Here is a 23,281-nt window from a genome sequence, read left to right as displayed (position 1 = left end):
CTTTCCTGTATGTGATTGGTGGCTTCTCGGTGATGAATTTTTTTACAGTTGGGTCCTCGTTGAGGATGGCCCAGTGTTTCTTTAGGATGTTGCTTATTTTATTATGTTCGTTCGTATATCTCATAATGAGTCTAGTCTTGTGTTCTTTTGGTTCTGGGTCCTTTTTCTTTTTCTTGAATAGAATATCTTTCCTGTCTTTTCTCACCACTCTGTTGAACGCCTTCCTTAGGGAGGTCTTAGTGTAGTCTCTTTCCATCAATCTGCATGTCAGTGCATCCGCTTCTTTTTTGAAGTCTTCATATTTAGAGCAATTTCGTCTGATCCTTAGGAATTGACTATAAGGGATCGCTTGTTTTAAGGGAGTTGGATGGAAACTGGTTGCATGCAGGATAGAGTTTCCTGCAGTGTCTTTACGGTATAGGGTAGTTTTTAGTGTTCCATCTTTTTCTTTATAGATCCAGGTATCCAGAAACGGGATCTTCTCTTTGCTGTAATTTAACGTGAAAAACATGTTAAAGTTGTTGTTGTTTAGTTTTCGTCTCAGATCTGGGATGGATTCTTCAGGTCCTGTCCAAACGATCAAGATGTCGTCAATAAATCTCTGCCACATCAGTATATGGTCTGTGTATGGTCTATTTCGGTCATCCATGAGGAATTCCTGTTCCCAGGTTCCTAGGTAGAGGTTTGCATAGCTGGGTGCACAACTTGTGCCCATCGCCACACCGCATACTTGCAGATAGTGTGTGCCGTCAAACGTAAAATAGTTTCTTCTTAGAATATATTCAAGCATATTAATAATGAAGTTGTTGAACGCTGGGTCATCTAGGCTTTGTTCTCTCAGTATTTTACTGATGGTTGCTATTCCTTTATCGTGTGGGATATTGTTATACAGGGCTTCTACGTCCACTGTAATAAGTATCGAGTTGGTTGGGATTGTTATGTCTTCCAAGATTTGTAGTAAGTGCATAGTGTCTCTTACATAGGACGTGAGGCTTGTCACGTATGGGCGAAGGTAGGCGTCAATAACTTCACTCATGCCTTCTGAAATACTCCCGTTACCTGAAACAATCGGTCGCCCTGGGGGGTTACATAGTTACATAGTTACATAGTTACATAGTTACATAGTAGGTGAGGTTGAATAAAGACAATAGTCCATCCAGTTCAACCTGTGTAGGCATGTGTGGCTGTAATCATCTCTCATACCCCTGAATGTTCTGATCCTTGAGATGTAAGTCTAAGAGTCTTTTGAAAGCCACCATACTACCCGCAGAAACCACCTCTTGTGGTAGAGAATTCCACAATCTTGTTGCCCTAACAGTAAAGAACCCCCCGCGTTGCCTGAGGTTAAAACGCTTCTCCTCTAATCGCATTGTATGCCCTCGAGTCCTCATGCAATCCCTTCGAATGAACAGCTTTTTTTCTAAGCTGGGATCCCCATTAAGATATTTATAAATTGCTATCATGTCCCCCCTCAGACGTCTCTTCTCCAGGGAGAATAAATCGAGCGATTGTAGACGCTCTTCATAGTCAAGGTCCTCCAATCCCCTAATTAGTTTAGTTGCCCTTCTCTGGACTCTCTCCAGCTCCAACACATCCCTCCTGAGGACTGGCGACCAGAACTGGACGGAATACTCCAGATGCGGTCGGACCAGAGTTTTATAAAGTGGAAGGATTATAGTCTTATCTCTGGAATGCATCCCTTTCTTTATGCATGCTAATATTCTGTTGGCTTTGGAAGCTGCCGCTTGACATTGCATGCTGTTTCCTAATCTATCATCAACCAATACTCCCAGATCCTTCTCCATTTTTGATTCCCCCAAGGGCACCCCTCCTAACGTGTATTGTGATTTTATGTTTTTAGTCCCCAAGTGCAAAACCTTACACTTCTCCACGTTAAACCTCATTTGCCATGTCGTTGCCCACTCTGTTATTTTGTCCAGGTCATTCTGCAGGATATCTGCTTCATGTTGTGAAGTTATTGCCCTGCCCAATTTTGTGTCATCTGCAAAAACTGATATCGAACTACTGATCCCGACCTCAATGTTGTTTATGAATAAATTGAACAAGGTTGGTCCCAGGACTGAGCCTTGGGGGACCCCGCTTACCACCTCAGACCAGTCTGAGTATGCGCTGTTTATTACTACCCTTTGGACCCGCCTTTTTAGCCAGTTCCGTATCCAAGAGCAAACCCTGCTATCGATACCTGCAGACCTTATTTTATAAATTAAGCGCTTGTGGGGAACTGTATCAAACGCCTTAGCGAAATCCAAGTACACCACATCCACTGGTCTCCCCCTATCTAGCTCACAGCTCACCTCCTCGTAGAATGTAAGGAGATTGGTTTGACAAGAACGCCCATTTGTAAACCCGTGCTGATTACTGCTGATGATGTTGTTGTCCTTAGCAAACTCTACAATATAGTCCCTTATCATCCCCTCCAGAAGTTTACATACTACTGATGTCAAACTGACAGGCCTATAATTTCCCGGGATATGCCTCTGGCCCTTTTTGAATATTGGAATCACGTTAGCTTTCTTCCAATCCCCTGGTACATCTCCTGTCCTAATACTGTCAGCAAAGATCAGGAACAGTGGTCTCGATATAACTTTACTGAGTTCCTTGAGTACTCTCGGATGTATTCCATCCGGTCCTGGTGATTTGTTTGTGTTAAGTTTATCCAGCCTTTCCCTGATTTCCCCCTCTGTTAGCCATGGTGGCAAGTCCTGTTTATTACTACTAACCATACAGTCATGGTCAGTGTACCCCTCCTTTTCCTGTGTAAAGACTGACGAGAAAAAAGCATTTAGCACGGTTGCTTTTTCAGTGTCCTCTGTAACCATCCTCCCATCATTGTTAATTATGTGTGCAATATGCTCTGCCTTAGTTTTTTTGCTGTTGATATATTTAAAGAATTTCTTTGGGTTTTTTTTACTATCCTCCGCTATTTGTCTCTCAAAGTTGATTTTAGCCATCTTGATTTCTTGTTTACTTTTCTTATTTGCCTCCTTGTATTGCTGGAAGGCCAATACTGTGCCCTCTGATTTATACTTCTTGAAGGCCAATTTTTTCCCCCTAATAAGTTTTATGACGCTACAGTTTAGCCAGCCAGGTTTGGCTTTGTCTCTTCTAAATTTATTTCCCATAGGAATGCACTGCAAGATGCCTTTGCCTAATATGTTCCTAAAGCATTCCCATTTTTCCTCTGTGGTATGAACTTTTCCCCCCTTTCCCCCCCCCTCCCTCCCCCCCCCCCAAAAAACATCTATCATTGCATCCCCCAATGGTCTAAGTATGTCGGGCACAGGCCCTCCCAACCTCCAATCCGATTAGTATTCAGGTAACCACCCCGGGGTATATATATATCCCCTTCCCAGAACATCTGTCATCCCATTGATATTCAGATCCAATTGCACACTGCTGTTAATACTTTTTTATATGAGACCACTATAGAGATTACACATGTTTATTTCAGTATTTACTCAATTACATGCCAGTTCTGTATTATGTATCTTTACATGTGAGCCGCATAGTAATGACTTGACTTTACCCACTAGAAACACCCGACAAGGTAAGCCCCTGTCGCCGCCCACCAGGCCGACCGGGGCACACAGAAGCGATGAGGCTTCGTCATCACGCCCCCTCCCACATCAGTGGAAGCACGCCTTACCTTGTCGGCGGCCGCCAGCTGATATCCCGGATGACGTAGGTGAGGTTGCGCGCGCAACTCGCGCACGCGCCCCACAGCCCAACGTCAGCTGAAGGGAATCAGCGAGAGGAACGTGCGGCGCGATCTGCGCATGCGCGAGCCTCTTTAAAAGGCCGGGGAGCATCGGGTCCTCTCACACAGGCTGAGAGGAGAGGAGCACCCAGGAGCCGCTACTAGCCCGCATATTGGAGACACAATCCTGCAATTCTTAAAAGTGATTTACTGGCCCCAACAGGCCAGCATTGTTTAAACATGCAACAATAAAAGAGTCACAATTCTTGCACATTGTATTTTATACTCCCACTGTGAGGATTCTGGTCTTGCATATATATATATATATGTGTATATATACATCTTGCAGCCAACAGTACACACACTTCCTAGTATAGATGGAACCTTACCTGATATATATTGGGCTCAACAAATCAAGCAAACTCCTTCATTTTTGCTGACTTTGTACCAGGAATCGCAATGCATTCAGCGACACACAGTCGCTTAAATTGAAGCACCAATCACCACAAAGATGCACGGTTAGATGCTCTAATATATACTAATGTAAGAAGTGGCTAATACATAGCCAGAACTTTTAAAGCCCTTAGATGGCTATACACATATATTATCCCAAAATACAAGAAACACAACAAGCACAAGTGGCCTATACCACTCTACCGTCCATCTTTCATTTTTTTCATTTTTTCATTTTTCATTACATATATATTTTTTATATACATTATATTATTTCCATATAACATACAATACATTATACCCATGCATTCCTGCAGATCGGAGCATACCATCCAATAGGCTCCAACAGGCATACAATCAGGTGCCTGACCCCAACGCAAGCAAGGAACCCATAAGGTACTAGCCTTTGAATAGGGTCTTTTCATGCCGGTTGCACTGTAAATTCCCACACACTGAAATTAACTCCTTAAATCATTCTTTCAGAGATTTTCCCTGACTGGATATACTATTCTAATCTGAAGTACAACCCAGCAAGACACCCCAGCATCACCTGAATGGGACCTTTTTGTATGTCCCATCGGACAATCCTGGGCACCGAGACCCACCACATAGCTAGTAAGTCTAACCCTAATAACACTCAGTACTGGTCGATACAAATATGATTTCCTAAAACTCACTTAATACCTTGCAGGCTTATAAGGCTCACGCTCTCGCTGTTTCTAGAGGGAACTCCATCTCTACTCGCGGCAAAACAAAATGTATGTAACAATATTTTATGGAGATACCATTGCTTGATATACCAATCAATAGGTATCACCAATATGTAACTGAGAGTATCTATCTGACTATTTCGGGAATATTATGTGACTTACACCCTTGAAAAAGGCTCCAGGAGCGAGCCGAAACGCGTTGGGACGCAAAAGAGGAAAACTCTCTTAAATGAAATAGAGAAACTTCCTATCTTACCTAAGTCACTATTTACACACTGTCACTATTCTATTATTTTCCTCACCCTTCTCACTCAGGGGTCTACAACCCCTCACTACTACCATTGTATACTGTATATATATATATATATATATATATATATATATATATATATATGTTTTTACATACAGTAAACAAATCTATTTTTACTAAGTATTGTACTCATTTTTACTATCTACACCTTGCCCATAAAGTCCCACCAATTTCTTAGGCCTGAGGTACCTAACCCCACAAACGCAACAATGAAATCTGTCATCCTCGGGGAGACCCTGAATATGATCGGCTCCACAAAATTCGGCCCCTCATAGACCACTTCAATCAGCGGTTTGCAGCCTTGTTTACCCCCGAACAAGTTGTCTGCGTTGACGAGCCCCTGATTACATTTACTGGCCGCCTTGCTATGAAACAGTACCTCCCCAGCAAGCGTGCCAAGTACGGGGTCAAGCTGTATAAATTGTGTGACAGGGCCACAGGTTATACAGTTAGTTTCCGGGTCTATGAGGGAAAAGATAGCTGTGTGGAGCCCCCGAACTGCCCAGACTACATAGGGAGCAGCGGCAAGATTGTTTGGGACTTGGTGTCACCCTTATCCGGAAAGGGGTACCATTTGTACGTGGACAACTTTTACACAAGCGTGCCACTATTTAGTCATCTTTCTGAATTACAAATTGGCGCATGTGGCACCGTGCGACCTTATCGCCGGGGCTTCCCCCAACGGCTTGTAAATTCCCGTCTTAGTCAGGGGGCGAGAGCCTGCTTGAAAACGGACAAATTGCTTGCGGTGAAGTGGAAGGATACACGGGATGTTTATGTTCTGTCCTCCCTTCACGCAGACACAACAATCCAAATCCCTACGGCAACTGGCGTTATGGAGAAACCTCTCTGTGTCCACGAATATAACCTTAATATGGGAGGGGTGGACCTTAACGACCAGCTTTTGGCGCCGTATTTAGTTGCCCGTAAAGCCAGACGCTGGTACAAAAAAGTGTCTGTTTACCTTTACCAATTGGCTATGATGAACGTCTTTGTCCTATACAGGGCGTCAGGACTAACTGGATCCTTCCGGGAATTCCAGGAAGCGATCATCCTTGCCTACCTGTACCCAGGAGGCATACCTGCCCAACTTCCCCTTCCAGATGCAGTGAGTCGGCTGCATGAGAGACATTTTCCTTATGTCCTCCCGAGTACCCCTACCCAAAGACAACCCCAAAGACGATGTCGTGTCTGTAGCAGGCGCGGATGTAGGCGTGACACCCGTTATTATTGTCCCAAATGTCCTGACCAACCTGGTCTCTGCATCGGGGAATATTTTGAGCGCTACCATACACTAGTGGAGTTTTAGTGTAGGGTACAGCACGACACAGTGTAGGGCACACAAACACAGGGTCTCGAAAGATGTTGGATGTCCATCGACATTTTGAGAGACCCAAGCTGGAAGATCGCAGTCCCAAATCAAGGAACAACAGTTAGAAAGAAAAATAAAAGGATCCAAAAACTGTTGTTGTGTCAGTCATTTTATATGTTCTTCTACTCTTCCTACTGTACTTTTAATGTACTTTGTTTGTTTTTTCATTCTTTTGTGACCAGTTTCTCTTGCAGGTACTCGTCGGCTGCCACGACATTGATTTTATATATTCTGACACAAACAGCGTTTGCGCTCAGCATATATGGATACCTTTGCTGGTAGCAGCTGTGGTGATTTTCTGATTTCAGCACTGCAGTTAAAATCCTATTTTGGTATACATGGATAGTGTCGTGTATACCCATCATTAAATTCAGTAGGTGGTTGTTTGGGCGGTTAATGATGAGTAATACTACACATTATTCCTGTGCTGATTTCTGATAGGTTCTCTTTTTTTTCGTTCAGCCCACGGGCTGCATGAAAAAAAAAAAACCTACACTATATGCCAAACAAGGACCAGCGATGTACTGGTACGTTGCTGGACTTTGAGTGGTTATACCAGGATGATGCCTGCAGATTTAGGCATCATCTTGGTATAGTTTTTTACAGCCAGCGGTCGGCTTACATGTAAAAGCAATCCTAGCAGGTAATTGGCCGCTAGATTGCTTTTACATACAGTGGGAGGGGACTGAACCCCTCCCCCCCCCACCGCCGCCTTCCGCAGCCTTCCGTGGTTTTTCTCGGGCTCTCTTGTCCCACCGGTTAACCCGAGAGTGCAGCCGGTGGTTCAATTATCTAACAATAGAGCTAATTGGAGATGAGAATGGCTCCAATCATTTCTATGGCCTAAGATACCGGAAGCTACGAGCATTTCATGACTTCTGTTTCGCCAGAAATAAACAGGGCCTTGGGAAATTGGCAAAGTATTTTATCACACCAATTTTGGTGTGGTCAGATGCGTTAAGGTCAGAGGAGAGATCTAGAGTCTAAAAGACCCCAATTTTTTTAAAAAAAGAGTACCTGTCACTACAGATTGCTATCATAGGGGATATTTAAATTCACTGTGATAACAATAAAAATGATTTAAAAAAAAAAAAAGGAAAGGTGTCAAAATAACATAAAAAAAGCAAAATAAAAAAAAAATCAAACCCCCCCTGTCAACCCGTGCTTGCGCGCAATGGCGCACGCAAGCGTTGGTCTAATGACATATGTAAACCGCAATTGCAGCATGCATGTGAGGTATCGCCGCGAACGCCAGGTCGAGTGCAGTAATTCTTGCAGTAGACCTCCTCTGTAAGTCTAAAGTGGTAACCTGTAAAGACTTTTAAAGGTTTTTAAAAATGTACGTACTTTGTTGTCGCTGCAGAGGCGTGCGCAATTTTTAAAGCATGTCATGTTTGATATCTATGTACTCGGCATAAGATCATCTTTTACATTTTACCAAACAAATTGGAATTATATAGTGTATTTGTGCAATAAATTTAAAAAAAAATGTATTTTTTTTCGCAGAAATTGCGTTTGGAAAATCTGTGCGCAAATACCGTGTGACAAAAAAATTTGCAACATCCACCATTTTATTCTATAGGGCCTTTGCTTTAAAGAAATATATAATGTTTGGGGGTTCAAAGTAATTTTCTAGCAAAAAAAAAATATTTTTTCATGTAAACAAAAAGTCACAGAAAAGGCTTGGTTTTCAAGTGGTTAGAAGAGTGGGTGATGTGTGGATAAGATTGAGCGTAAAATGCCGGGACAGTTCAAACACCCCCCAAATGACCCCTTTTTGAAAAGTAGACACCCAAAGCTATTTGCTGAGAGGCATGGTGAGTCCATGGAATATTTTATATTTTGCCACAAGTGTCGGGAAAATTATTATTTCTTTTTTTGTTGTTGTTTTTTTACAGAAAGTTGTCACTAAATGATATATTGCTCACACATGCCATGGGTATATGTGAAAAGACACCCCAAAATACATTCTGCTGCTTCTCCTGAGTACAGGGATACCACATGTGTGAGACTTTTTGGCAGCCTAGCTGTGTACGCGACCCCGAAAACCAATCCACATCTTCAGGTTTTCTAATGGCGTAAATTGCCGATTTTACCCCTGACTACCTGTCACAGTTTCAGAGGCCCTGAAATTTCAAGATAGCACAAAACCTCCCCCAAACGACTCCATTGTGCAAAGTAGACACTCCAAGCTTTTGTCTGAGAAGCATGGTGAGTCCATGGAATAGTTTATATTTTGCCACAAGTTTCGGGAAAATTATTATTATTATTTTTTTTTTTTACACAAAGTTGTCAGTAAATGATATAATGCTCACACATGCCATGGGTATATGTGAAATGACACACCAAAATACATTCTGCTGCTTCTCCTGAGTACAGGGATACCCCATGTGTGAGACTTTTTGGCAGTCTAGCCGCGTACAGGACCCGGAAAACCAATCCGCACCTTCTGGCTTTCTAAGGGCGTAAATTGTTGATCTCGCTCCTTACTACCTATCACACTTTTGAAGTCCATAAAAAGCCAAGATGGCACAACCCCCCCCCCCCCAAATGACCCCGTTTTGCAAAGTAGACACTCCAATCTATTTGCTGAGAGGCATGGTAAGTATTTTGCAGCTCTCATTTTTTTGGGGACATGAAGAAAAAACAGGAAAATGCATTTTTTTCCCTCTTTTTTTCAATTTCCAAAACTTTGTGACAAAAAGTGAGATCTGCAAAACACTCAACATGCCTCTCTGCAAATAGCTCAGGGTGCCTACTTTCCGAAAAGGGGTCATTTGGGGGGGGGGGTTGTGCTGTCTTGGCATTTCATGGCCTCCGAAACTGTGATAGGTAGTCAGGAGTGAAATCAACAATTTACGCCCTTGGAAAGCCTGAAAGTGGGGGTTGGTTTTCGGGGTCCTGTACTCGGCTAGACTGCAAAAAAGTCTCACACATGGGGTATCCCTGTACTCAGGAAAAGCAGCAGAATGTATTTTGGGGTGTCATTTCACATATACCCATGGCATGTGTGAGCAATATATCATTTACTGACAACTTTGTGTAAAAAAAAAAATATATATATATATATATATATATATTTCCCGGAACTTGTGGCAAAATATAAAATATTCCATGGACTCACCATGCCTCTCAGCAAATAGCTTGGGGTGTCTACTTTCCAAAATGGGGTCATTTGGGTGGGGGTTTGTGCTATCTTGGAATTTTAGGGCCTCCGAAACTGTGACAGGTAGTGCAGAGGTGACATGCACAATTTACGCCATTAGAAAACCTGAGAGTGTTGATTGGTTTTCGCGGTCCTGTACACAGCTAGGCTCCGAAAAAGTCTCACACATGGGGCATCCCCATACTCAGGAGAAGCGGCAGAATGTATTTTGGGGTGTAATTCCACATATACCCATGTCATGTGTGAGAAATTTATCTTTTAGTGACAACGTTGTGTAAAAAAATTTTTTTTTAATTTTCCCAAAACTTGTGGCAAAATATAAAATATTCAATGGACTCACCATGCCTCTCAGCAAACAGCTCGGGGTGTCTACTTTCCAAAATGGGGTCATTTGGGGGGGTTTTGTGGTATCTTGACTTTTCAGGGCCTCCTAAACCGTTATAGGTAGTGAGAAAATGCAATGAAAAATGTACGCCCTTCGAAATTCTGATGGTGGTGATTTGTTTTCAGGCTCCCGTACACAGCTAGGCTCCCAAAAAGTCTCACATATGTGGTATCCCTGTACTCAGGAGAAGCAGCAAAATATATTTTAGGGTGTAATTACACATATACCCATGGCATGTGTGAACAATATATCATTTCAATGACAACTTTGTGTAAAAAAAAAAAATATATATTTTTTTTAGTCATTTTTTAAACACTGTGACAAAAAAAATGAAATATTCAATGAGCTCAACATGCCTCTCAGAACATTCCTTAGGATGTCTACTTTCCAAAAAGTGGTAGTTTGGGGGGGGGGGGGGTTTGTACTGCCCTGCCATTTTAGCACTTCATGAAATGAGATAGGCAGTCAGAAATTAGAGTTGCGTAAATTTCAGTATTTACACCATAGTTTGTAGACGCTATAACTTTTGCGCAAACCAATACAAATACGCTCATTGAATTTTTTTTGTCAAAGACATGTAGCTAAATATATTTTGGCCAAAAAAAATGACATAAATTGAGTATATTGGATATTTTTTAAAAGACAAAGTAGAAAATTTAATTTTTTTGCAAAATTTTCGCTCTTTTTTTATTAATATCGCAAAAAATAAAAAGCGCAGAGGTGATCAAATACCACCAAAGGAAAGCTCTGTTTGTGGGAAAAAAAAGGCGTAAATTTTGTTTGGGTACCACATTGCATGACCGCACAATTGTCAGTTAAAGTCACAAAGTGCCAAGTTGAAAAAAGGGGTCTGGTCAGGAAGGGGGTAAAATCTTCCGGGGCTTAAGTGGTTAACATCAATGTTCCCTCTAATTTTTTACTGGGCTGAGCAAATAAAAAAATTTCTGAGCGCAGTGCTCCCCAACCTTTTTATCGCCGCGGACCGGTCAACGTTTGATCATTTTTCTGTGGCCCCCAATCAATGCAGAGTGCCCACAGCATTGCCCCCAATCAATGCAGAGTGCCATAGCATTGCCCCCAATCAATGCAGAGTACTACAGCATTGCCCCCAATCAATGCAGAGTACTACAGCATTGCCCCCAATCAATGTAGAGATGCCAGCGTGCCCCTTTTCAATGTAGAGGTGCCAGTGTGCCCCCTTTCAATGTAGAGATGCCAGTGTGCCACCTTTCAATGTAGAGATGCCAGTGTGCCACCTTTCAATGTAGAGATGCCAGTGTGCCCCCTTTCAATGTAGAGATGCCAGTGTGCCCCCTTTCAATGTAGAGATGCCAGCGTGCCACCTTTCAATGTAGAGATGCCAGTGTGCCCCCTTTCAATGTAGAGATGCCAGCGTGCCACCTTTCAATGTAGAGATGCCAGCGTGCCCCCTTTCAATGTAGAGATGCCAGTGTGCCCCCTTTCAATGTAGAGATGCCAGTGTGCCCCCTTTCAATGTAGAGATGCCAGTGTGCCACCTTTCAATGTAGAGATGCCAGTGTGCCCCCTTTCAATGTAGAGATGCCAGTGTGCCCCCTTTCAATGTAGAGACTCTTCAGTCCCGAGTCTAGTAATGGTTCTGCCATTTTTTCAGTTTTTAATTAATGCAGAGTGCCCACAGCATTGTCCCCAAATCAATGTAGAGATGCCAGTGTTCCCCCCCCCCCGTGCACTTACCTCATGGTCACGGGCGGCAGCTTCTCTTCAGTTCATTCCCCGGCTTCCTGCCTCTCCTCAGTCCTCCTGACTCCCCGAGTCCCGGCGCCTCTTCCTCGGCCAATGGCATGAAGTTGGCCTTTCGGCCAATCAGGAAGCGGGAGGACCCGCTCCCTGATTGGCCAGGAGGAGGATCCGTGTGACAATAGCGAATTTTCATTCGCTATTGTCACACAATGGGCGTGCTCTCGCGGCGCACGCTCTGCTACACGGCCGCCACGTCTGCGGCTGCGCGGTTTGAATAGGTGCTTGCGCGGGACCTTCATTCACACTGCGCGCCCGCGCATGCGCGCAGGCTAAAGGGAACACTGGTTAACATCCCCTCCAAAATCTTGCAGACTACTGATGTTAGGCTGACCGGCCTATGGTTACCTGGATATATCTCGGCCCCTTTTTAAATATTGGTACCACGTTGGCTTTTTTCCAATCAGCTGGCACCATATCCGTCTGTAAACTATCCTTAAAGATCAAGAATAATGGTCTGGCAATCACCTGGCTGAGCTCTTTAAGAACACTCGGGTGCAAGCCATCCGGTCCCGGTGATTTATTTATGTTAAGTTTCTCTAGTTTAGTTCTAAGTCTATCTTCTGTTAGCCATGGCGGTATTTCCTGAGTTGTGTTGTTTAGTTTGGCCTTACAAGCTGGGTTAGTGTAGACCCCCGATTCTTTTGTGAATGATTTTTGAATGATCACAATAATATAAAAAGAAAAAAGTGCTTATAGAAAAAAGCAGGTTGATCAGGAACCCACCCAAATGCTGATATTTTATGATATGACATGATGGAAAGGATATAAATCACCCACCAATGCATGTCTCATCTTTTGCCAAACTCAGTGTTAGAGTATTCCCCGAGGAACTTGTTGCTCACTACATCCCCAGTTCAATCAGAAAAGTCTCACATGTAAATGCATATATTATAGCATTAATATAGCAGTCAATTGACTCTTGTTTAACTTTGTTCACAAGCCCAACAGAAAGAAAAGTATACTAAACTCATGCTGACTTTAAGTGATGCTTTGGAAATAAAAGACAAAGCAGACTTTTTTCAACACAATTTATTTTTATGTGAGCTTAAAAAAAAGGTGAAAGAAGGACATTTTGTAGGCAATGTCCTGTACAGCAGCATTGCTAGGCTTCCAGAACTACTGAGGTCATCTTTGGTTTGGGCAGAAGGGGCAGGAATTGTTTTTGTTGGTTATAGCCCAGAATCGAATGCACTGTAGAATGATAAATATGAATCATGAGAGAAAGAATTTCAAATAAAGGCAATAAAATATAACACTACTTATAGTTAAACTAAACAGAAAAAAAATGCCTACCATGATTCCTGCTCTTATTTTTTAGTGCTCTTTGCTGGTAGAGCTAAGTAACATCCACATTCCTCTTTTCATGCGTGCTTACACAATCTTGCATAGCAGAAAAGGAAATGGGACTCATCTGTCCAGGTATGTATTATTGTTTTTTGGTGCCTACTGGACTGCACAGTCATACAGACACACCGCACAACTGTTGTAACAGGAATGTGGAGGGAAGACTAGGAAAATGGAAGTTGCTCATACAATATCTGACTGCATATCTATTTCTGCGACTTCAGTTGGGTTAAAAAAAAAAAAAACACTCAGTAACTAAAAATAAGCTAAATAAAACCTACAAACACTAAACATGTTACTGGATAAACATTACTTAAGGCTAAATGGGACTTTCCAAACTAAGATAATACCTAGGCCATGTACCCTTATCACAAACCAGCACTCAAAAGAAAAAAAAGTACAACTCAACTCCAGCTTAATATTTTTTGGATGTAGTGTAGTATGGTTAAATCTTTATTTTGGTCATCTGCTATCACAAAGGGAAGAGAAACAGCAACAAAAAGCAGGAATTTAGTAGCTATTTTATTGTCCTGATGACACCCATTTCTGGTCTGGTGTCATCAGGGCAGAAAGTGAGGGGGAAAACATCCCTAATATGGACACAGCAATAGAAACTCTATAGAAGTTATTTTCCACTCTATTAAAAAAAAAAAAGCAATAGATAGGTTTGGCTGAAGTTGAGCTTTAAGGTGAACCTAAAGGGATAAATATATTGCCATTAAACATTTGCTTTTAAAAGGTGCAAGAATGTTGATTTAATCCTGCCTTCAATATTGTGAGCATGCAGGGCAGAAGTTCTGATAGGTGGAATGCTTTTCCTAGGTCAGGAACAAACTAAAAAAGTCCAAATTACGAGGACTGCACTTTTAAGCAGGTTAGCAGTATATTTTTATCCTCATAGACTCCCTTTAGCCCTTTTACTGCCACCAACACAAGGCTTAGGCTGGCCATAGATGAAGGCATTCCCCATCAACACTGACTGTGTTGATGGGGGAATCGAGCAAAATCGCATTATCTATGGCCTGTCTCAGTGCATGCTTTCTCAAATGACTGCCGGCTTTGATTTGTACAGCTGCAAAGCCACCCACAGGCCCCAGAACATACATTAACCTCCTGTATCCTGGGCTCCGCTGTCCTATCTGCAGGTCTGAAACACACATGACAAGTGCCACTGGATACAGCAGAGGGCGCTCAGCAAACCTGATCCTTCCTCTGGTGAATGAATATGAAAGATATCGATTAAGTTGCTGGGGCCCGAGAAGCAGCTAAGTGCTTCATTTTCACTGTAAATTTGCTATTGGTCCCTTTATAATAGCAATATAGGTATGTGAAAAAAGTTTTAAACCTCAACATAAAAAAACAACCCCAAAACATTTTAAAAGCCCCCCATGTACACGCATATACAGGTCCCTCTCAAAAAATTAGCATATTGTGATAAAGTTCATTATTTTCTGTAATGTACTGATAAACATTAGACTTTCATATATTTTAGATTTATTACACACAACTGAAGTAGTGCAAGCCTTTTATTGTTTTAATATTGATGATTTTGGCATACAGATCATGAAAAACCCAAATTCCTATCTCAAAAAATTAGCATATTTCATCCGACCAATAAAAAAAAAAGTGTTTTTAATACAAAAATTCAACCTTCAAATAATTATGTTCAGTTATGCACTCAATACTTGGTCGGGAATCCTTTTGCAGAAATGACTGCTTCAATGCGGCATGGCATGGAGGCAATCAGCCTGTGGCACTGCTGAGGTGTTATGGAGGCCCAGGATGCTTCGATAGCGGCCTTGAGCTCATCCAGAGTGTTGGGTCTTGCGTCTGTCAACTTTCTCTTCACAACATCCCACAGATTCTCTATGGGGTTCAGGTCAGGAGAGTTGGCAGGCCAATTGAGCACAGTAATACCATGGTCAATAAACCATTTACCAGTGGTTTTGGCACTGTGAGCAGGTGCCAGGTCGTGCTGAAAAATGAAATCTTCATCTCCATAAAGCTTTTCAGCAGATGGAAGCATGAAGTGCTCCAAAATCTCCTGATAGCTAGCTGCATTGACCCTGCCCTTGATAAAACACAGTGGACCAACACCAGCAGCTGGCATGGCACCCCAGACCATCACTGACTGTGGGTACTTGACACTGGACTTCAGGCATTTTGGCATTTCCCTCTCCCCAGTCTTCCTCCAGACTCTGGCACCTTGATTTCCGAATGACATGCAAAATTTGCTTTCATCCAAAAAAAGTACTTTGGACCACTGAGCAACAGTCCAGTGCTGCTTCTCTGTAGCCCAGGTCAGGCACTTCCGCCGCTGTTTCTGGTTCAAAAGTGGCTTGACCTGGGGAATGCGGCACCTGTAGCCCATTTCCTGCACACGCCTGTACACGGTGGCTCTAGATGTTTCTACTCCAGACTCAGTCCACTGCTTCCGCAGGTCCCCCAAGGTCTGGAATCGGTCCTTCTCCACAATCTTCCTCTGGGTCCGGTCACCTCTTCTCGTTGTGCAGCGTTTTCTGCCACACTTTTTCCTTCCCACAGACTTCCCACTAAGGTGCCTTGACACAGCACTCTGGGAACAGCCTATTCGTTCAGAAATTTCTTTCTGTGTCTTACCCTCTTGCTTGAGGGTGTCAATGATGGCCTTCTGGACAGCAGTCAGGTCGGCAGTCTTACCCATGATTGCGGTTTTGAGTAATGAACCAGGCTGGGAGTTTTTAAAAGCCTCAGGAATCTTTTGCAGGTGCTTAGAGTTAATTAGTTGATTCAGATGATTAGGTTAATAGCTCGTTTAGAGAACCTTTTCATGATATGCTAATTTTTTGAGATAGGAATTTTGGTTTTTCATGAGCTGTATGCCAAAATCATCAATATTAAAACAATAAAAGGCTTGCACTACTTCAGTTGTGTGTAATGAATCTAAAATATATGAAAGTGTAATGTTTATCAGTACATTACAGAAAATAATGAACTTTATCACAATATGCTAATTTTTTGAGAGGGACCTGTATATGTAAACACATGCATCAAGTGCATCTACTTAAAGTGATTGTAAAGTCTCATTTTTTTATTCTATAAAAATAAACAAGTTATACTTACCTGCTCTGTTGCAGTGGATTTGCAGAGAGAAGCCTGAATTCTTCTCTCTGGGCTCCTGGCCCCTCTCTCCTGTGAGTGGCCCCACAGCAAGCAGCTTGTTATGGGGACACCTGAGCTGAGTCACAGCTCCCTGTGTCCATTCAGACATGGAGCTACGCTCCCCCTCTCCTGATTGGCTGGAAAACTTTGATTGACAGCAGCGGGGGTCAATGTCTCAGCCAATCAGGAGGGAGAGTCGATGCAATTTTTAAACATCGTTTTTAAAGGAGCAGTGATTTTAATGATATTTAAAGTGAAATAATAAAAATAAAAAAATCCTTTAAATATTACACTCACCCACCCTCATCCATTGTTAAGGACACAGTAGCCGGCTTCCTGGTCCTTATCAATGTATTGATTGTGCGCTCCTGTCAAGTGCACAGAAAATTAGAGTGTTTGGCAAACGACCAAATAGGCGATATTTAGGGCCGAACTTATGCTCAGCCTGAACCGTTTGCCAATCCCTAAGAATCATTGTTGATGAACACCATTCTCACTAAATACACAGCCATCAATTGTTCTGTACCTTTTTCCTACATAGATCCCACACGAGAAATTCTGGTGCCACGGGGAGAAAAGGGAGAGAACTAAGGCTCCTGCCGGCCGCATTACTGGACAAGGGGACAGGTGAGTTTGTGTTTTTTAAAAGTCTGACTTTTAATAAACACAAAAACGGGTGGAACTCCGCTTTAACTTTGTAGTGCAAGGGCCTGCCTGATTGGGTACAGAGTGATTGAATAGATTGTTTGATAGATAGATAGATAGATAGATAGATAGATAGATAGATAGATAGATAGATAGATATGATAGATAGATATGATAGATAGATAGATAGATAGATAGATAGATAGATATGATAGATAGATAGATAGATAGATAGATAGATAGATAGATAGATAGATAGATAGATAGATAGATAGATAGATAGATAGATAGATAGATAGATAGATAGATAGATAGATAGATAGATAGATAGATAGATAGATAGATAGATAGATAGATAGATAGATAGATAGATAGATAGATAGATAGATAGATAGATAGATAGATAGATAGATAGATAGATAGATAGATAGATAGATAGATAGATAGATAGATAGATAGATAGATAGATAGATAGATAGATAGATAGATAGATAGATAGATAGATAGATAGATAGATAGATAGATAGATAGAATAGATAGATAGATAGATAGATAGATAGATAGATAGATAGATAGATAGATAGATAGATAGATAGATAGATAGATAGATAGATAGATAGATAGATAGATAGATAGGTAGGTAGATAGATAGATAGATAGATAGGTAGGTAGATAGATAGATAGATAGATAGATAGTGTATGGCCTTCTTTATACACCTAAAATTAGTTAGTTGTGCTTTCGGTACCATTAATTGTTAATGACACCCCAAACACAGAAGCAAACACACACATTTTACGTAGCCGAGAGGCCGGAAGAGTGAGCTCTCTGCGGGAGTACATCGCACATTGTTTAAACGTGAATGGTATTTTTTCTGTTTAATAAATGTGGATTGTGGCATACTTCACCATGGGAGGCATTCCTTTGTTTTATTTTTTTTGAGCATTGTTGGTAACCATTGATGATTGAGGAAAACTAATTAAGGGACCAGTCACAGGAGGAGGATAAAGCACAGCACCTTTCAATCTGGGCATTAAACCAAAGCTTTAAAGACCTGCATGAGAGTATGGGTCAGTATTGAAGGTGAGCAGGCACTTCACACAGAGGTGGAGTATGGATAAATATTACTACATTGGACATAAGTTTTACAGTGAGATTGCAAGTATCATAGGATATTTATATCACATTGGATTTTTTCAGTGACTCTTAATTTATTCACTTGGACTGTGATTTACTTCTTTATGTGTTACTACTGATTACTGATATTGATATTGTTATCAGGTTAGAAAGTTCTATTGGGATTTACAGCACTGAGACATTGGTCTCAATTTCAGTTGAGCTGACCAATCCTGCCTGGCACTATGTGAAAAAGTAATTGCCCCTCCCCGTTAAACATGAATAAACTGTGATTGACCACATTTTTTGGAAAGCGGAGGTAAATTTCACTTGCCATACCCATGCCGATTACTGCCAGACCTGTGGAAACACCTAAATAGAAGCTGTCTGACAAAGTGAAGCACGCTAAAAGATCTCAAAAAGCAACACATCATGCTGCAATCTAAAGAAATTCAAGAACAGATGAGAAACAAAGTAATTGACATGTATTAGTCTGGAAAGGGTTACAAAGCCATTTCTAAGGCTTTGGGACTCCAGCAAACCATGGTGAGAGCCATTATCCACGAATGGAGAAAACTTGGAAGAGTGGTGAACCTTCCCAGGAGTTGCCGACCTACCAACATTACTCCAAGAGCACGACGACGACTCATCCAGGAGGTAATTAAAGAACCCAGAAAAACATCTAAAATGGGGGTCCCCAACGGACCTCTCTGCAGCCGGGCCACAAAGGCTGCTCTGTAAAATGTGTGGCAACAAGATCTCTCACCGCCCGCCCCACTGCAGTTCTGCCTTCCCAGCCGCGAAGGCTGCTCTGTTATGTGCCGCCGCGAGAGCAGAGAAAAACATCATCTCTCACTGCCTGCCCTCATTCTGGGACCCAGCCAATGTGCATGTGCCAGTTTCTTACTCAGACGCTGAAATGCTGGGGATAGACTACCAGAAGCCTCTTTCTCTGCTGTCACTGGTCCAGGTGACATGGAAAGTGACAATCCGCATCTGGTGGCAGGCAACGTGGCAAGTGACAATTCGTATCTGGTTGCAGGCGACGTGGCAAGTGACAATCCGCATCTGGATGCAAGCGACATGGCAAGTGACAAACTGCATCTGGTGGCAGGCAACTGTGGCACGTACATCTGGTGGCAGGCGACGGTGACAAGTGCATCTGGTGGCAGGCGCCGGTGGCAAGTGACACACTCAGGGCTCCCACTGATTCTGCATTATGGTGAGTTGAATTATTTCATTTGATATTGCAATGTAATAATAGAAATAATGTGCTTCAATCATCCTGACACCATATCAACCATGGTGCTGTGATGATTGAAGCGCCAATACCAGCCACTGCCCCAACAATTTGCCAGTGAAAAAACGCAACTAAACTGACAAGAGGCAAGGGGGAGCTCAGGTTTGAGGAAAGATTAGAGGAACTGAATGTATTCTCTTTTGAGAAGAGGAGATAAAAGGGGATATGATCAACATGTATAAATACATAAGTGGTCCACAAAGTGAACTTGGTAATGAATTATTCACTTTAAGGTCATCACAGAGGACAAGGGGGCACTCTTTATGTCTGGAGGAAAAGAAGATTTAATCTCCAGATAAGAAGAGGCTTCTTCACAGTAGGAGTTGTGAAAGTCCCTCAAGAACTGGTTCTGGGCAGCTCAGTAGATTGTTTTAAAAAAGGCCTGGATTGTGAAAAATAAAAATGTTACTTTTCCTTTTATTGCTAGAACTGGATGGCCTTGTGTATTTTTTCAACCAGACTAACTATGTAACTTGCCTCAGTTAAGGTCAGTGTTCATGGTTCAATTATAAGAAAGAGACTGGACAAAAATGGCAATGACCAAAAAGAAAACAAAGGTTAGTTCCACATTTGCCAAAAAAACATCTTGATTATCCCCAAGACTTTTGGGCAAAATATTCTGTGGACTTATGAGACAAAAGTCAAACTTTTTGGAAGCCGTGTGTTCCATTACATCTGGCATAAAACTAACACAGCATTTCATAATAAGAACATCCTACCAACAGTCAAACATGATAGTGTAACAATCTGGGGCTGGTTTGCAGCTTCAGGACCTGGACGACTTGCCATAATTGGTGGAACCATGAATCCTCCACAGCAATGTGAAAGACTCATTGCCAGTTGTCGCAAACGCTTGATTGCAGTTGTTGCCAAGGGTGGCACAACCAGTTATTCGGTTTAGGGGGCAATTACTTTTTCACATAGGGCCAGGCAGGTTTGGACAGCTTTCCTTCCTTAATAAATTAAATCATAATTTTTAAAACTGCATTTTGCATTTACTTGGGTTATCTTTCTGTACTATTAAAATTTGTTTGATGATCTGAATCATTTAAGTGTGACAAATATGCAAAAAAAAAAAAAAAAACCGGAAGGGAGCAAATACTTTTTCACAGCACTGTATATGTTTTAGTTAATTAATTTTGATATTATTAGTGTGAGAATAAAAAGGTTTTGGATTTGCAGCACTGACATTTCAGTGACAAATAAAATAATTAATATTTTGATTTGAGGGTATACATATATTTTTATGCAGCCCATCAATATACAGTATATCTGAAGTGAGAGTTGTAACCCTAGCGCACTTAATTTATTTTGATGATCGACTGAATATTCATGAGCACACAACACACAGGGACAGATCTGAAGTGTAAGTTCTTTTTTTACCAGTTCGTGCTACACCAATTGTTTATATGTTTATTCTTTTTTTTTATGTGGGGACACATAGTTAGGTGGTAGCAAGCCGCTGACCTACATTACTTTTGTCCTTTAACAAGGTGGCAGTGCATAAGTCATTCATTATACAAAACACACATTTTACCACATCAAAAAACGAACGTCAATCGCAGGAAAACATGCAGTAAAAAACATGCAAATCACAACATGCCAAAATGCCCCATGAGTTAAATTGTCACGTGTAGTGCAACCAATTGAGGGTTTTCCTATGCGTGTCGCAGGAAAAATGAACAACAAAACACGCACACCCACTGCGCTAGGTGTGAATGGGGCCTGAAAGTGAAATTGGTGTGTTTACACAAGAACAATGAGGCTCCTTTCACATCTGTGTGTTTCCGAACACATGGAAAAATAATACAGAAAACACATGCTTTGTCGCACATTTTGGAAACACGCTGCAAACACACTTACATTGCCATTACATGTTAATGTTAATGGTACTCAAAGTGCATGTAGCAGGTGCACATTTCCCCATGTAATGCAAATACAAAAAGCATGGTAAAAAAATGTGCCACACTCTGCTCTACAAAAAAGTTATGGAGCTTCTTTAAGTGAATAGGCTGCCCTATGTGCAAAGAGCATACTCTAAATACTCCCAGAAAATAAATGCGTAGCGAAACGCAAGTTCCCTCTATGCAGAGATGTGAATGAGGCCTGACAGCTGAGTCTCTCTGTCTACTCTCTCCTAGAGTCAGGACCATAAATATTGGGACATTTACACAGTTCTAATCTTTTTGGCTCTATATACCACCACAATGGACTTGAAATGAAACAAACATGATGTGCTTTAACTGCAGACTTTCAGCTTTAATTTGAGGGTATTTACATCCAAATCAGGTGAACGGTGTAGGAATTACAACAGTTTGTATATGTGCCTCCCACTTTTTTAGGGACCAAAAGTAATGGGACAGATTAACAATAATAAATCAAAACTTTCACTTTTTAATACTAGGTTGCAAATACTTTGCAGTCATTTACAGCCTGAAGCCTGAAACGCATAGACATCACCAGACACTGGGCTGGTGGTGCTCTGCCAGGCCTCTACTGCAACTATCTTCAGTTCCTGCTTGGGGCATTTTCCCTTCAGTTTTGTCTTCAGCAAGTGAAATGCATGCTCGATCGGATTCAGGTCAGGTGATTGACTTGGCTATTGCATAACATTCCACTTATTTCCCTTAAAAAACTCTTTGTTTGCCTTTGCAGTATGGTTCGGGTCATTGTCCATCTGCACTGTGAAGCGCCGTCCAATGAGTTCTGAAGCATTTGGCTGAATATGAGCAGATAATATTGCCCGAAACACTTCAGAATTCATCCTGCTGCTTTTGCCAAGACACTACCACTACCACGCTTCACTGATGAGGTGGTATGCTTTGGATCATGAGCAGTTCCTTTCCTTCTCCATACTCTTCTCTTTCCATCACTCTGGTACAAGTTGGTCTTGGTCTCATCTGTCCATAGGATGTTGTTCCAGAACTGTGAAGGCTTTTTTAGCTGTTGTTTGGCAAACTCTAATCTGGCCTTCCTATTTTTTGAGGCTCACCAATGGTTTACATCTTGTGGTGAACCCTCTGTATTCACTCTGGTGACGTCTTCTCTTGATTGTTGACTTTGACAAACATACCCTGGAGAGTGTTCTTGATCTGGCCAATTGATGTGAAGGGTGTTTTCTTCACCAGGGAAAGAATTCTTCAGTCATCCACCACAGTTGTTTTCCGTGGTCTTCCGGGTCTTTTGGTGTTGCTGAGCTCACCGGTGCATTCTTTCTTTTTAAGGATGTTCCAAACAGTTGATTTGGCTACACCTAATGTTTTTGCTATCTCTCTGATGGGTTTGTTTTGTTTTTTAGCCTAATGATGTCTTGCTTCACTGATAGTGACAGCTATTTGGATTTCATATTGAGAGTTGACAGCAACAGATTCAAAATGCAAATAGCACATTTGAAATGAACTCTGGACCTTTTATCTGCTCCTTGTAAATGGGATAATGAGGGAATAATACATACCTGCCCATGGAACAGCTGAGCAGCCAATTGTCCCATTACTTTTGGTCCCTTAAAAAGTGAGAGGCACATATACAAACTGTTGTAATTCCTACACCTTTCACCTGATTTGGATGTAAATACCCTCAAATTAAAGCTGAAAGTCTGCAGTTAAAGCACATCTTGTTTGTTTCATTTCAAATCCATTATAGAGCCAAAAAGATTAGAATTGTGTCGAGGTCCCAATACTTATGGACCTGACTGTATGTACTTGTAAAAAGCTGGCCATACACTATACAATCTGAGTGTACAATCTCTGTACAATTCTTATCAAATGAGACAGGCCCTTTCACTATATAGCTGATGGTAGATCTAAAGGAGATTGTACAATCAGATTGTACACTGTATGGC

General features: G+C 41.7%; 1 protein-coding gene across 1 annotated transcript in view; it reads right to left on the bottom strand.

Annotated features, from left to right (window-relative positions):
- Positions 1–12,924: 12,924 nt before the first annotated feature.
- Positions 12,925–23,281, bottom strand: part of RNF214 (ring finger protein 214) — a gene marked incomplete at its 5' end in the record, with an annotated part of 106,776 nt that continues 96,419 nt past the window's right edge. Inside the window, one exon of the mRNA XM_082274699.1 lies at positions 12,925–13,087. Within this exon, the coding sequence (XP_082130825.1) occupies positions 13,022–13,087 (66 nt within the window). The 3' untranslated portion in view covers positions 12,925–13,021. The remainder of the gene's footprint in view (positions 13,088–23,281) is intronic.

The sequence above is a fragment of the Pelophylax lessonae genome (assembly GCF_965119305.1).
Source record: "Pelophylax lessonae genome assembly, chromosome: 12".
In the NCBI taxonomy this organism is placed as follows: Eukaryota; Metazoa; Chordata; class Amphibia; order Anura; family Ranidae; genus Pelophylax; species Pelophylax lessonae.
Note: the sequence above shows the minus strand (reverse complement) of the source record. Positions and strands in the feature narration are given on the sequence as shown.